Genomic DNA, 15,094 nt, shown 5'->3' with positions numbered 1-15,094 from the left:
GTTTCGTCGGTCTGCTTCGCCACAGTGTTACCAGTAGATTTAAATTTGCATTTTTTTGGGAGCTATAACGTCTATGTGAGAAATTTTTGCGGCATTTTACTCCTGAGGACGTACACAATTCAGGGCACACAAAACATGAGGTTCCACCTCGACTGCTTTATAGTACCTTTAAGCTGTCTGTACCACCACCAAGTGCGCTGTCATCTTGGTACAGTGCCACCAAATTGATGGCATCCTTGGCCTGGAGCGAACCCGCAACCTTGTTACCAGTAGGCGGACACGCTACCTAGAGTCACTAAATAGGTGTACAGAGCATCGCATTCCTTTTCCGCGCCGGAGCCGCCGTTCGGTGTTCGCGATTGGGCCCGATCGTGTCACGTGGTTTCTCCTTCCAAGAACGCGCCGTCCATGTTGAGTCCCCTCTATCCAAAACTGGTTTCCTCGGTTGCGAGCTGGCTCGACTGGCAAGCAACGCAGTCGCGCCGGATCCAAGATGGCGGGCTCGCTCGCCGGAGTGGCTCAGTGTCGCTACTCTGCGCTCTATTTAGTGACTCTAACTCTACCAACTGATCCAGCGAGGATGGTTGAGCGCCACGTGTGTTCGCACCACGTGACATATCTTGTTTTCGCAACCTACACGCATTATAACCACTCACTGGCGAACTGCAAACAGCTAATTACTACACAACTATTTCTGGGTGGTCACCAGAGTATTCATAACTCTGCTCTTGATGGCAAGCTAACATTGTGTGAACCTCCCTGATTTCTATTTTGTCGTCAGGATGTTTCTCCCGCTTAGGAATCTCAACGCCCGTTATATTTATCTGTACCTATATTCCGTTGCCATGTGCCATTAAACGAGTTGTTGATACGATATTACCTGGTCCAGTATTTTCTCTGTTCTGTGGTGGTATTCTCGAGGTTCCTTTGGTGGTTAGCGAAAGCAAAAGTGTGACTATACGATGCTGAGCCAACGGCTTTGAAAGGTCGTTTTCAGCTGCTCGGAAAAGACGTAAACAAACACGTCCGGGTTACTTCTGCACTATTTATTACTAATAACGCTGACATCATGCGATCCTCATTGTCTCATTAGATAATATCGTTCTTTAATCTTGCCAAAGCTAGAGTACTGTTCCGTTATATGGAATTGTATTCGAAATGTTTTGGTATCAACCATGGAAAATGTACAACGCCGATTTATTAGAATTTACTTTGATTGATATCTTGGGAAAGGCTATTTTTATGAATATAACAGAATACTTAGCCGTTGCAATTTAGACGCGTTGGTTGCGAGACGCAAAACTCGAGACCCTATATTTTTGTGCAAATGCGTTCATGCCATTTTCGATAGCCCGTGCTTCATTGAATCAATTATCCATAACCTAAAAACCCGAGACTAGGGGCAAAAAACGACAACACATCAATTAGCTTTCATGCACCAATGAGAACTTTCCGTCAGTGTCGTGTTTTTAACGTTCCAAGATTCAGCTCACTGAGTTTCCTGGACCGTGTGCAGCGTCTTTATAGTAAGGAAATTTGTGACATTCACGTTTTTCATTGTACACCGTTTAACTAATTAATTTTCCACTGATTTGTACTATTGTACCATATACACATTTTCCGACACATTATAGAAGACTGTAGCCGGTACGTATGCGAGCGACGGGCCTTTAAATGTCAACTTGAAATGCTGGATCAGAGACCATTCAACATCTGCAAAGTTCTCGGCCCATGGAGTAACCCTGGACATCAGCGCCGGGCACTTGGTGCTTTTCTTTCCTTTCTGAGGGCCACCGGCCTCCTTCACGAACTGTTGGGATTTCCTTCCCTCGTCATCCTTTCATGTGAACCTTTTCGGAATGGGGTAGGGTCCTGCACTCAACGCAGGGAAACATCCCACCTCGTCATCATCCATTCATCTATGTTGTTGTTGTTGTTGTACCATATTAGAAGGCCATCGCTCTGTTTATAAACAAGCTGATAAAACTATATATCATCTTTCACGTCATTCATTTATAGTTGTAGTAGTCCGCACAACGTATTTCTGAAGACGCAGGGGTCTATGGGAATTCCTGGAACTAACTGGTACCTGACTGCATATAACTTGGAAGTTCTCCCAACCGAATATTCAACAGAATGCGCTCAACTGAATCCGCACAGTGTTTCTCATAACACGCCGCAAATATTACGAGGACCGTCGTTTCGAGGCGACACAAACTGCCGGACGCCCTCAGTTCTCCTTCTATGTATAGTTCATGCAAGAAGCGTCGGAAGTAAACGGTTACCCGCCCCTTCAGTTTCTTTTTCCATGCTTCTCGTGATAACGACAAGGGTAAAGTGCCACAGTTATCTAAAACAACACTGAGGAGGAAAGAGGAAGAGGCGGGTCACAGTTTTCTTGAGCGCTGCCGACAATTTGCGCGTCTTGAGTCAGCGGTTTTCGTAATTTTTTTCGAGCAGTTTGCGTCGTGTAATGGGTAATGTATTTCCTAATGGGATGGAGTACCTGAGGAGGGTATGGCCTTAGATCTGAGAAGGATCTGAGGAGGGTAACATGGCTAGGGTAACATGGAGGGAGTCTTTCTGTCCCGGTTTCTCCTCTTCGTTGCCCTCAGACTCAAGGCCGTGGTAGCTTCCTCATGCTAGCACCAGCTTCCTTGCACCGTTCATCTGCGCTTTCTGTTTCTGACAAACTAAAAAACAAACAAAGAAACGAACAAAAACCCTACGTTAGAATGGCAAATTTCGAAATTGAATTAACAAAATTCAATTTTGAATTAACAAAATTCAATTTCACGCAAAATAAATTCGATCAAGGCGCACGGAATCTAGGGGTACGGGCTATACAGGGCATTTTTTGCATCAGATCTTAACACACACACACACACACAAAGAACTATGAGACCAACATAGACGCCGTTTTTGCAGTTGAGCCTTTTGGCCAGGCCCCCCGCGAAAAGAGTATGTTTTAATACACGGCATCGCTCCAAAGCACGTGACCCTCTGGCGTGAAATGAGTGCTGCACTCCATGCACCCCTAATCCGCGCGGTTTGGATTTCGGCTCTTTTGCGTAGTAAAATTCTGGATATTTCAGCGTACGTGCTCATTTCCATTTCAGGAAACGGTGGTATTGGCCACCCCCTTCCGTCGCGTCACCTCGTGCGGAGCGCCCCCCCCTCTTTGTGACACCACTGCATCTAAAGATGTCTGTTCCTTCAGTCTGCAAAGATGTCTGTTCCTTCAGGTGTTTCCACTGAGCCACTGAGCTGGGAGTGTTTCCTGTACAGCGTCGCCACTGATATTTTCCCGAGAAACCGCGCAAAAATGACCAATAGGAGCTTTTCGAGCTCCAACTGCCACTGAAATTAAATTCAATGGGAAATACTATCACAAAAAAAAAAGTAGCGCGTTAAAGCAAAGTAGCTCGTTACAAACGAGTAACGACAGCGCGTTCATTTTCGCTTTTCAGTAACGAGTAGCGTATTTAGCTCTCTTTTTCCGAAGGAACGAGTGGAGCTATTTAGTTTCGTGTTTCTTTTTTTTTTCGGTAATGTGTACAAGTCTGGTCAGAAGCATGTGCGTGCGGAAAACGCCGAGTTTGTGAGTTCCCCCTGTCTTCGTTATTGCTTCGGTACTAACAAGGGGATACGACTGCTAAAGCATTATTCGCTACCACACTACAGGCCATGACAATACGTTCTGTTGTAATGGGCAGGTGACAGACTCATTGTTTCCGCTTCTAAAAGCACCCTCTCTTTTCTCTTGCAAACCGATCGCGACGCGTGCGTTGAATTACGAAATATAAGACTTCTGTTAGTCACAGGACAGATGGGAGATATTTTGAGTGAACTCCTTATAACTGGGGAAAATTTTTTCGAGAAACGCTAGATATACGAACGCAGATATACAAAAGCAGTTTTCTGCACTGAAGAGTGCAGGTTGCGATCCGGGCACGTCCCAAGATATCAGCCGAGATGGAATACCTTGGGACGTGCCCGAATCGGAACCAGCGTGTGTTCAGCATCTAATGTTTGTTTTCCTATTGTGATAAGGTTTTGTTGTCACATTCCTTGTGTCTTCTTTTGTATTTCATTTCATTTCATTTTATTTTTCCATACACAAGATGGACGGAGGCGAGGCAAAAAGGCTTAGGGAAGCTTGAGGGGAGCCTCGTCCCCGGATTACAGTAGCAGCACCTGTACAGAACCGGAGACAAGCCATGTTGGTTTTTGGCTAATAGAAGATTAGGATAAAAAAGGAACAATACATTTTGTACAAAATCGGAGAAAAAGACATGGAAACAAAACTCAAGTAGAACACACCAAACAAGCAAAAGAGAACACAATATTAATCCACGGCAATGACTGTTGTACACTCAAAAATTGAGACAAGTGTAGGTTACACAAGCACAACATCAATATCAAACATTATCACCTTTAGCTCACTGAAAGAAATTCGTTCTATGTCAATGTTTAGACGATGCAGATAGTTAAGAAGACGTGGCACGACTACCTCCAATCTCTGTAAGCTATAGTTAGACCGAGAATAGGGAACGTGGAATATATCTGGATTGCGGAATGTCTAGCACCTCGTAATCTCTTGCACCCGAGCTAGCATGGAAAGATAGCTTGGTTTTCTCAGGGCCTGCTTGTAAGCTATTGCAAGACAAAATGTATATGAGAGAACTGATGTTCTGAGGCTGGAACGACATAGAAGGGACAAATACATACAAAGCCTCAATTTGCCTAAGAAATTAACGATGAAAGATGAAGGTCACTCAAAAGGTTAGCCAGCTGTAGGAGTCGAACCCACATCTTCTGGATTGCCTGTCCAGGGCTCTACCAATTGAATGTGTGTATGAGTGAGCAAAAATGTAAGAGTGAAAGGAGGATGAGTGAGAGAGAGTGGCTGGTTTGTCCCTTCAGATGACGCACCCTGGAAGTGGCTGAAAAGGCGTGTTAGCTTAGCTCAATTGGTAGAGCCCTGGACCGGCAATCCAGAAGATGTGGGTTCGACTCCTACAGCTGGCTAACCTTTTCAGTAACTTTCATCTTTCAACGAAATGTATATTGACGAAAAATCGGTAGGACATTGTGCTTACGAAAAAGTGGCTAAGTCGTTGCATCAAAAGCAACCTTTCCCTTCCATTTTTTCTTACTTTGCATTAAACATATCCCCCCCCCCCCCTTCGATGATACGAAGAGCTCTTTTTTGTAGAAGATGAAGTTGTTGGAGCAGGGTTCTGGAAGCTGTGCACCATACTAAGCTGCAGTAGTTTAAGTGCGACTGAACAAGCGCTTGGTAAAGTAATCGTTTGCTCCAGGTTGGAAGCATGTATTTATGCTTTTGGAGTAAACTGATAGTTTTGCTAATTTGGGATGCAACATAAGAAATGTGATTATGCCACAGTAGTCTGTTATCGAAAATGACCCCCAAAATCTTGATGTGGTCAACTAGCTTGATTTTTGAGTTACCGATAAACAAATCATGAGTGAGAGTAAAGTTAGTGCCACGAGGGGCAAAAAGAGTGCCGACAGTCTTCTGAACATTAATATTTAGCTGGTTATGAGATGCCCAAGTGGTTATACTACCCTTACAAAAATATTTAACTAAATCCTATAGGAGTTGTATAGAAATGCCTAGATAAAGCAGATTGAATTTCTATAGGAATACTATACAGTTTTTATGTACTCTTAAATATATTTTCTATACATAATTGGTGACTGGTTTCTATAGAATCTGGATACAGGCGGGTGGATACAAATCCTATACAAAGCAGTTAGGAACTGTAAAGAAACTGAATAGAGATTGTATTGAGTAGCTGTCCGGGGGGGGGGGGGGAATTCTATACATTTCTTGTTCGATGTATATACAGCACGTATACGTTGTCTTTATTTGTGATGGTTGGTGTTTGACTGCATAGCCCTGAGGAACATGCAACAGTGACGAGGTTGTAAGGTAAAACACACTCAGATTTATTTACATTTTATGTACAAAATCACTGTTGTGAGTCACTCAGCTCAAGCAGCATAGAGGCGAGGCTCCTCTTTATAGCAGCCACTGATGCCCCATACTTACTGGACGTGTAGTCTGGAACAAACAAAAATCACTTAACAACATGGAGTAACAAGGCAGTAATTCCCAGCAGAAAGTGGCTGAAGGCTGCGGACTCAGAACACTATGAACAACACTGTACAGGAAGCATGTCCAATTAAATCAGATTAGCCAGTAGAAAGCTGAACAAAGCAATTGGGATTTCACAAAGCTCAATCCGGTTCGTCCAAAGGCCCTTCCTCCGCCATATCTGCATGTGCCGAACCAGCATGATTGCTGGCAATGATGATTATTACCAGCCAGTTTCAACACTGGGAGTCATGGTACAGTAAGCATTTAACAGTGCTCTACCTTATGCAAGATGTCCCAGAAAACATCTAATTCAATTATTAATAAAATATGCCACCTAGAATCACATGGTCAGCAGAATGTTTGTGCTACATCCTTTCTCCTCCTTATGTAAATGTAACCTAACTCGAGTTTTATTATGCTAATTATCTGTGTGCTTCATGTATATTATGAAGTAAACTCGAAAATTTGTCAAGGAAAGGTCGCTTTTTTACCTCACCAATGCGAAACACGTACTGAATTTACTCAAGTTCATGATAATTGACAGAGATATTGAGGAGCTGTCCCATCGAAAAAAATAAGCAATTATCATGCTTTTTAGAGCACCGAGAGCATAATGCTGGCCAAGTTTTGGTGTGCCTTCGTTGTCAGCCTGACAAAAGGAAGTTGCTACACCCAGCCCACACAGGGACAGTAGAAACGAATGAAACAGGAATAGCGTAATGCATCTGGATTCTGCTGGAATACTGCTTTCTCTTCCCCAGTTTGAACAACAGTCACTCCTACTATCCCTTTGTGGGATGGGGTAAGAGCAACGTCCTATTGTCCGACTGCATGAACGCACTCAAAAAGTTGCCGAGCACTACACTCTGGGGGCTCTGAAAAGTACGATGTTTGCTATTTTTTCTGAAGGGATAGCTGCTCAATGTCCCTGTCACAAACTTCAGTAAATTCAGCATGCACTTCACATTGATGGGAAACGGCCTCTACTTGACAGATTTTCAAATTTGTAACACTTAGCATAATAAAACTTGAGTTAGATGAGATTCACATCAGGAGGTGCCAAAAATCGAGGAAGGACAAATGCTGTTGACTGTGTGGTTGTCGGGGGTGTATTGAAATATAACTCGATGGACATGTTTCCTGGAATGCATACCCTGTACGTGTGAAATACACTTCAATCGCTACAAATATGAATAAAAGGGGATACCTACTCAGTATAGCCTCTAGCCGTGTGCCGTCTAGTGTCGACTTGACTTCTGCTTCCTTCTTTACATTAGACTTCCTTCCATACAGCGACCTATTCTTCTATTCCTCACTATGAAATAGGGCACGAGTGAGATTGCGTGCGAATTTGCATGCATCATTCTTAAAGGTACTGTGCAGACGGCCGAGGACATCCCTGTTGATGAGGACACCATTTCCTAGGTCCTCCTGAAAGATCAAACATAAGTGGGTGTGAACAGAAATTAAGCACCAGGTGTCTGAAACCAGCGCGCACTGTCAATCACAGGGCAGAAAGCACAAAGGACAGTTCTTCCGGTATAGCCTACGAATGTTGTCTGAACCTCATACCCTGTATGTACCTGAATATGAGTGTATTGCTCCCAAACGTTGAACTGTCTCAGGCACACGCACAAGGAAAAAAGAAGAAAAGAGACAAGAGTGAAGCCGGGTAACGCAACAATTGGGATATGAAATGCCATTTCTATCAAGTGCCTTCTAGGTGGATCAGTGACGTTTTCCCTGTACAGTGACAACCAATTATCACTCTGTAATAACTGCGAGCTGTACTGTGGTAGCCAGTATCTTCACGGAACGAAAAAGATTAAAAGAAAACATACCAAACAAAGTATGAATGACAATTGCCAAGTGGTGGTCGCTGACGTGAGGAACAGGAATCCAATTCACAGAAAGCAGGAATCGAAAAGGGTAGCCAGCGGTATCCAACCCACATCCTCAGGCTTTTTAAGCTAGGATGTCACCGTTGGCCCACTCCACTGTGAAAACAAAACATACAAACAAAAAAGAAAAACAGAATGAGAAGAGAGAGAGAGAGAGAGAAAAAAACGAACCACTTCCCACACCACACAAAGAATCGCAGGTGCGGCCATCCCATAGTAATACTGAAAGCAATAGCCGATGAGAGTTGTGCCTAATAAAAAAAGTATACCCACCTCACTGGATAGTGAAGCATCCCCTTGCACCTGCACCTTGCTTAGGAGCCGATCCAGCTTTTTAACTAGTTTGGACGCGGCTGCATGAAAAGGGAAAAGGAATATTGTGGTCATGCTGCAATGTGCATTTCAGCCATGTTATATGTATTGATTGGTTAATCTGTGCATCCAAAAAACACTTGGGCTAGCACATTATGTCAAGTCATTGGCTCATTTTGCACCATATTCACTTTCCAGGTTTTCAGCCTCTCTAAGACGGGCCTCCAGAAGGGCATTGTCTTTCTTGAGGCGCTTAAGATCCTTCTTGAGGGAGCAGCAGGGTGCGCTCTATATGAAATTCAAAATACCAAATTAGGGCCTAACACCAGTGCAAAGATTACAGTTTTCCCATCCATATTAGTCCAAGAGCCATCTAAAGTACTCCAGGTGCTGTTAAATTTAATCCGAATTAATCTGGATCAATATATGGTGTTTTACGGCAATCTGACCCTGTATTCATATGAGTGACATCACCGTAGAATGTTCTACAGACATGTACTATGTATTGAGACGAGCGACATCCTCACGGAAGGTTCTAGTGGAAGAAAAAGCTCACAGCTCACAGAGACGAAGCTCCATCCTAAGAAGACCACAGCACCAATGGTGTCGTTCCCTCTACCCCTGCCTTAACCTCCAATGCCTAGGCAAACTGCGAATGCTCAGCATAAGACGTGGCAGAACATCATTTCACGTGTAGTTTTGCTTTCTGTTTTTAAATTTTCCTTCCACCAGACCATTCTGCAATGACGTTCCTGGCAGTGTTGTACATATCGCCGTTACAAGTAACGCCGTTACTGTAATCGATACTTTTTCGGTATCGGAGTGCGTATCGCGATACTTTTTAAAATTGGTATCGGAAGAGTATTTCCGTTACAAATTTATGGTAACGCGATCTCCGTATCGTTACCGATACCGATACTTTTTAGTGCCCCACCCTTTCTTCACCGACGACATTTCTCACTCTTGTTCATTGTCAATGGTTCGCCTAGCCCTCGACAAGAAGCCTGTGGACATGTCCAAGTGCTCCGTAACCGGAATTATAGAATTACTATAACAATCACATGTTCACCGCTTTTCTTAGAAACTGGAGAAAATAACCACAACAAAAGAGTTGAGGTCAACGAACAGAGGTCAAGTCATTGACAGTACGCTCTGGATTCCACTGCTTAGCTGCCGTGTCGCACTGAGTCACGCTCACATATACTGTGGCATTGTTAACTTCGGATAGGATTCCTTGGTAATCGGACTCCAGGGTGTGTGGGCCTGACACTAATGTAATTGTCATACTGGTCTCTGCCAACTGCCGGAGAGACCACGGCCTGAAAGGATGGCAGAAGTCGAGTTCCAGAACGAGCTATTGATAAAAGTCTGCTGTCTTTTTACTGCAAAACTGTTTACGTAAGCGATACAGTATTTCTATGTTGCATCATCTTCGTGTTTCAAACAAAAGTATCGGGCAAAGTATCGCGTTACTTTTTTTAGTAACGGTAGCGGTATTCGTTACTTTAAAAAAGAAGTATCGTTATCGGTATTTCGATACTTTTTACTCAAGTAACGAGTATCGGTATCGCGATACCATATTTCGGTAACGGGTACAACACTGGTTCCTGGTGGCTTAAAACCGCTATGGATTAATTCAGATGGCACCTGGATTCAACTGAATGGTGCTTGGAATATGACTATGGCACTTGGACTAAAATGGACGGGAAAAAATGGGCAGGTGAAGGAAAATATCTGTGCCAGCAACAACTTCTGTACAAGGAAAGTGTCAGCTATCCTCCACTTCACTGGTCAAATTTGATGCGGGTATGCATTGTGTCCCAAAATGAGTTTACGGGTTTAAGTCTTGAGACAACAATGATCATGAATGCAAGCTGTACAGTGCATACATTCAGTAAAAGAAGAAGAAAAAGCAAATATGTATGTGCAGTGCAAAATGAATACATTTTCACTGTATGTAGTACAAATCAACAGCCTCACCCTTTTCTGACTTGCGGCAAAGCTGTCCCCTGAATCTTCCGCGGCATGGTCGGAACGCTCAACTTCGGCATGGTCAGAACCCCCCTGTTCGACGTGGTCGACACAACCACTTTCTTGTCCTGCTAATTGCGTCCGTAACTTCTCCATTTTTGCTTGGTCCCCTTAAAGAAAATGGGCAGTTTCAATGTGTAGTTCTTACTGACAATGCAAAGCTGCTTTCTACTAAGCAGCAAACACATGGTACTAATGCAGTGACTATCCTGTAGACCAGACCACATGATAAGCATCGATTTTGTTAACGGTCCCATTAGCACCAAAATAAAAAAAGTGATGCATTTTTGTTACAAATTAGATTAGGGCCGCAACACCTTTCTTATGTTCTAGAATTAGGTTAAATTAAGTGTGGCATAGCATTTTTCCACAATTCAGGCGGACGATTTAAGAATACAACCATTCTCCCTGGTTTTCTTTTAAATAATCAATCAATCAATCAACCATTCTCACTTTATCATTGTATCTAACTTTAAATAAAAGGGAAAATTTCGACACTACGACTAACGCCTCCTCTATATTTATAGATGATGATTTATTGAGGAGGCATCGCTACGACGATGTTGACAGCCACCAACAAGCGTCCGTTTGACAGAAAGCACATAATTTGTATCTCGAAACAAGCCATCGATAGACGACCCACTGACCAAAAGTGACACATCATCAGCATAAAGCACAATTTCAGGATGTAGTGTAATTATATCATTGATGAACAGGAGGAAAAGTAAGGGGCCTAAAATGCTGCCTTGTGGAACTCCAGAATAAATGGGGAGTGTAGCTGAAATGCTAGCTTCATCTAAGTAAACGTATTGGCGGCGATTAGATAAATATGACTGGAAGAAAAAAAAGGCTTTGTCCACGAATACTGTAGTTACCTAACTTGGCCAGGAGCAGGACGTGATTCAGGCTGTCAAAGGCCTTTGCAAAATCAATGTAAATACCCAGGCTGATTTTCTTGGCTTGAAAGTTGCTCAGTATAAGATCCTTTTGCTGTAAAAGGGCTAATTCCGTGGATTTTCATTGTCTAAAGCCATATTGTCTTTGCGAGATAATCGCGTGTTTATCGAGGTAGCTAAGCAACCTATTATGGATAATTTTCTCAAAGACCTTCGGAAAGTGAGGAAGAATAGATATCGGTCTGTAGTTTGACAGTATAGCGCGATCACCTTTCTTGAAAACGGGAATGACGCGAGCAATTTTCATCTGATCAGGGAATGTAGAATGTGCGATGCTAATATTAATAATATGCAACAGTATAGGGGCAATTATATTGGCAACGTGTTTAGTGCTCTTCATGTCCAATCCAAACGCATCTAGAGCATAACTGTTTTTCATTGATATAATAATCGAGGAAACTTCAACCGCGTCGGCGGGGCTGAGAAACAAAGAGGACGTTGGGGATTCATCATAAAATACGGGCATACTGAGGTTATTACCGTGGCTTATAGCACCAACAAAATGGTCATTAAATGCATTCGCCAGGTCAGCACCACTGCGCTCCTGACCATTGATGACCAATGACGATATTCTGAGGGCTTCTTCTTTCTAGTAAAGAATTCAGATTCTTCCACAACGACCCTCTGTTTTCAATGTTGAGCTTCGCATTAATATAAGCTAGCTTACTAGAACGTAGTTCGCGATTCAGCGCATTACGGAAGTCCTTGTATTTCTTCCAGTTCTCTTCAGTGCGGTGCTTAAGAAACTGAGAATAAAGCGCATTACGCTTCCTTATCTTACGTATGTGTATCGGAAGTATCCAAGGTTTACGTGCACGCTTGTGCATCTTATATGTTTTAACAGGAAAACATAGCTCATGCGCCTCTTTATAGCTGCGAAGAAATGCTTCAAAAGCAGCGTCTGGATCGTCTTGCGTAAATACGTTGCTCCAATCAGTCTGGGCAAGGTGGTGCTCAAAGTTAGTCAAGCCTGCGTCCGTTATCACTTTTCTCGAAATCGTGGGATTAATCTTACGGTGAAGTCCCCTTAGTTTGACTGACAAGAAAACGGGAAAATGATCACTTATGTCAGCTATGATTGTACCAGCAGTAGCTGTATACAGGTCACAGTTAGTTATTACAAGGTCAAGTAGTGTAGCGGTGTTTTGCGTTATTCTTGTTGGTGAGTTGATCCTGTTTGTAAATCCGTAACTTTGGAGCAAGTTAAGAAGTCTGCGACAATTCATTGTATTTGCAAGAAGGTTGACATTCAGATCATCACAGATAGCAGCATTCATCTTATTGTCACCACAGTATGACAATAACCCTTCTAAGCAGTCAAGAAAGCTTTGCATGTTTCATGAAGGCGGGCGGTACAGAGCAACAAATAAGAAGCGCATACACTTAATGGTAAGCAATTCACAATCTGACGTCGAGGAAGTTAATTCCTGAACAACTGTCATCTCTGGAAACCTTTCCGCAACGAGAATTTCAAGGCCACCGCCCCGTTTATCGTGTCGATTTAGGAGAAAATGGGAATAGCCAGGTAATCTATAACATTCCTCTTCTGTAGTGAACCAAGTTTCACTAAACATGAGAATAGAAAACTTAAATCCAAGTGATAAAAGTGCGTCGAGATCGTGTTGTTTATTACGCAGAGAACGAGCATTTAGGTGCATACACGAGACAAATTCAGCATATTGTACTGCGTTCAAAGAAACAAGGGCATTCTGCACCGTGAATGTGGAACCTGGATATGCCTGCATGCTTGTCATGAGACTAGTTATGAATGGGACAAGTACAGACGGAAATGTATCAATGGACCTTTCCAAGATCTGTGACGCTATAAATCCTGAATATTTTATCTGTCTCACTCCTCCTGTTTAAACCTGTGTAGCAAATAAACTTCTGTTACATGAGAGTCAGCAGTTAGTTCGTTTGTGCGCTTCCCTGTCCTCGTCCCTGGCTGCTTTCCGTTTATCATTATGTCGTCGGAACAAGCTCGTGTATCACCAGAAAGATCGTATGCTTGCTCCGTTGTGCTGAGAGCACCCTGACGCTACATCAAAGGGAGCTCACCCGATCGCAAGGAGTCATTTGTGTAATATGCTCTAAAACATCAGAATTCTCGATATGACCGAAGAAAAAGCGTGATGTCGACAAAGAGAGCGCGTCGCTATGCGGAGCTATTCGCCATCTGTGACACATTCCTTCACGGATCCAAGAAAGATAGGACCTTGGAACCGAACACATTACCGATATTACAAGGCAGACCTTCTGGGCACCTTGATGATGAGGCAGCACTACACAATGTGGAGTAATGCACTGTGTATCAAATTGCTTGACCCGTGACATTGAAAATCCCGTTTCGGTGAAAACGACAAAAGATCTCAGTTCTGCTGACTGGTCATGCACGTAAGGTGCGCATATTGTTTACAGGTTGCTAGCATATCCTTGTCTGTATACTTGTCACGCTGTGCGCTTTGCCGCGTGTTGGCATTGGCAGGTCCCATCTGACTTTACGGATAGTGAGTTATCATTAAATGATTCTTGAGGGACTCCCATCAGAAGCCTCAGTGCGCGACATAGCGCACAACTTGCCACACGAAGTGAAGGACACTCTCGCTTATGTGAATGCGGCAGAGTCACTTGTTCGATGACCAGTAGTGCTTATTTGACGCAGCCCAGAGATTTAAAAGCGGGAAACGGGTGAATGAAAAGGCCTGCGTGTTGCGAAGAATTACCACAATAAATCGAGACAGATTGGACTACATATATGTAAAAGCCAAATAGAACAACTTAGAAAATTTCACTTCGGAGAGAAAGTAGTGCGTATTGCATTGTGCTTGAACTTGTGCTGAAGCGGCTGAGCAGTAACTTGCAACTTCCTTTCTTGCAGGGGCCATGCCGTGCGGAATGATGGCTGGCAGCATGCACGTCTTGAGAGTGTGAAGTGGGGCCTTTAGTGCCCCATGGCCGGACGATCCCGGCTTGGGGCTTTCATCAAGCTGGGGCCCCTCGCAAACCCGTCCCCTAGGGCTAGGGACCATTACCACATTGTTCTCATGGGAGCTGAAGACGTTGGGAAGACAGGTCTGTCAATCCTGCTTTCTCTATACAGGCCTCGGCTAGTTGACAAAGGGACGGTGTCGCGCGACTTGATGATGGTGATTCACCAGAGCTCAAAGAAACCCAAGCTAGCTTATATGATAGCGTTCGTATATCTAGCGTCTCTCGCAGACATTTTCCCCCCAGTTATAAGGCGTTCACTCAAAATATCTCCCATCTGTCCTGTGACTAACAGAAGTCCTAGATTTCGTAATTCAACGCACGCGTCGCGATCGGTTTGCAAGAGAAAAGAGAGGGGGCTCTATCAAGCCCCAACGATAATGTGATTGCCTATCTTTATTTTTAACCTGTTCGCTCTTACGTAGATCGCGCTAATCCTGGAACAGAGGACGATCGATGTAACCCAGGAGAAACCGGCATCCTTTCCTTTCACGGCTAAATGAATGTAATACCAGCAAAGTTCGAGCTATCACATTAAGGGAAACCCGTCAGGCGTACAGGTAAACAGAAATTCCTCGGCATACAACTTAAAAATCTGGGATGAATTACGGCAATGACACTTCGGCAGCGCGGACCGATAGCGGCACCGTCTTGAGTGTGCGCGAGGGTGCTGTGCTCCTTCGGATTCCCCCTTCCCCCGGGCACTATAGACGAAACCAACCTAGACTAACCTAACGAAACCAATCTAACCTAGCTGTATCAAGCCCGCTATTGGGGAG

The 15,094-nt window shown here is 43.7% G+C and overlaps 1 protein-coding gene and 1 long non-coding RNA gene across 5 annotated transcripts in view; one reads left to right on the top strand and one right to left on the bottom strand.

The window, feature by feature from the left end:
* LOC135394233 (ras-related and estrogen-regulated growth inhibitor-like protein) overlaps positions 1 to 15,094 on the top strand; it is a 333,384-nt gene that overhangs the window by 160,436 nt on the left and 157,854 nt on the right. For all 4 annotated transcript variants that reach the window (XM_064624871.1, XM_064624870.1, XM_064624872.1 and 1 more), the window contains one exon: positions 14,206 to 14,399. In XM_064624871.1, the coding sequence (XP_064480941.1) occupies positions 14,279 to 14,399 (121 nt within the window). In that variant the 5' untranslated portion in view covers positions 14,206 to 14,278. The remainder of the gene's footprint in view (positions 1 to 14,205; positions 14,400 to 15,094) is intronic.
* On the bottom strand, positions 6,001 to 8,118 carry LOC135395397 (uncharacterized). Its single transcript, XR_010423056.1, has 3 exons — positions 7,969 to 8,118; positions 7,339 to 7,558; positions 6,001 to 6,091 (listed from the first exon to the last, which is right to left on the bottom strand). It is a non-coding gene; the product is annotated as an uncharacterized LOC135395397 (long non-coding RNA).

This window comes from Ornithodoros turicata, chromosome 5, assembly GCF_037126465.1.
Source record: "Ornithodoros turicata isolate Travis chromosome 5, ASM3712646v1, whole genome shotgun sequence".
NCBI lineage: Eukaryota > Metazoa > Arthropoda > Arachnida > Ixodida > Argasidae > Ornithodoros > Ornithodoros turicata.
This window is presented reverse-complemented; position numbering and strand designations above follow the sequence as displayed.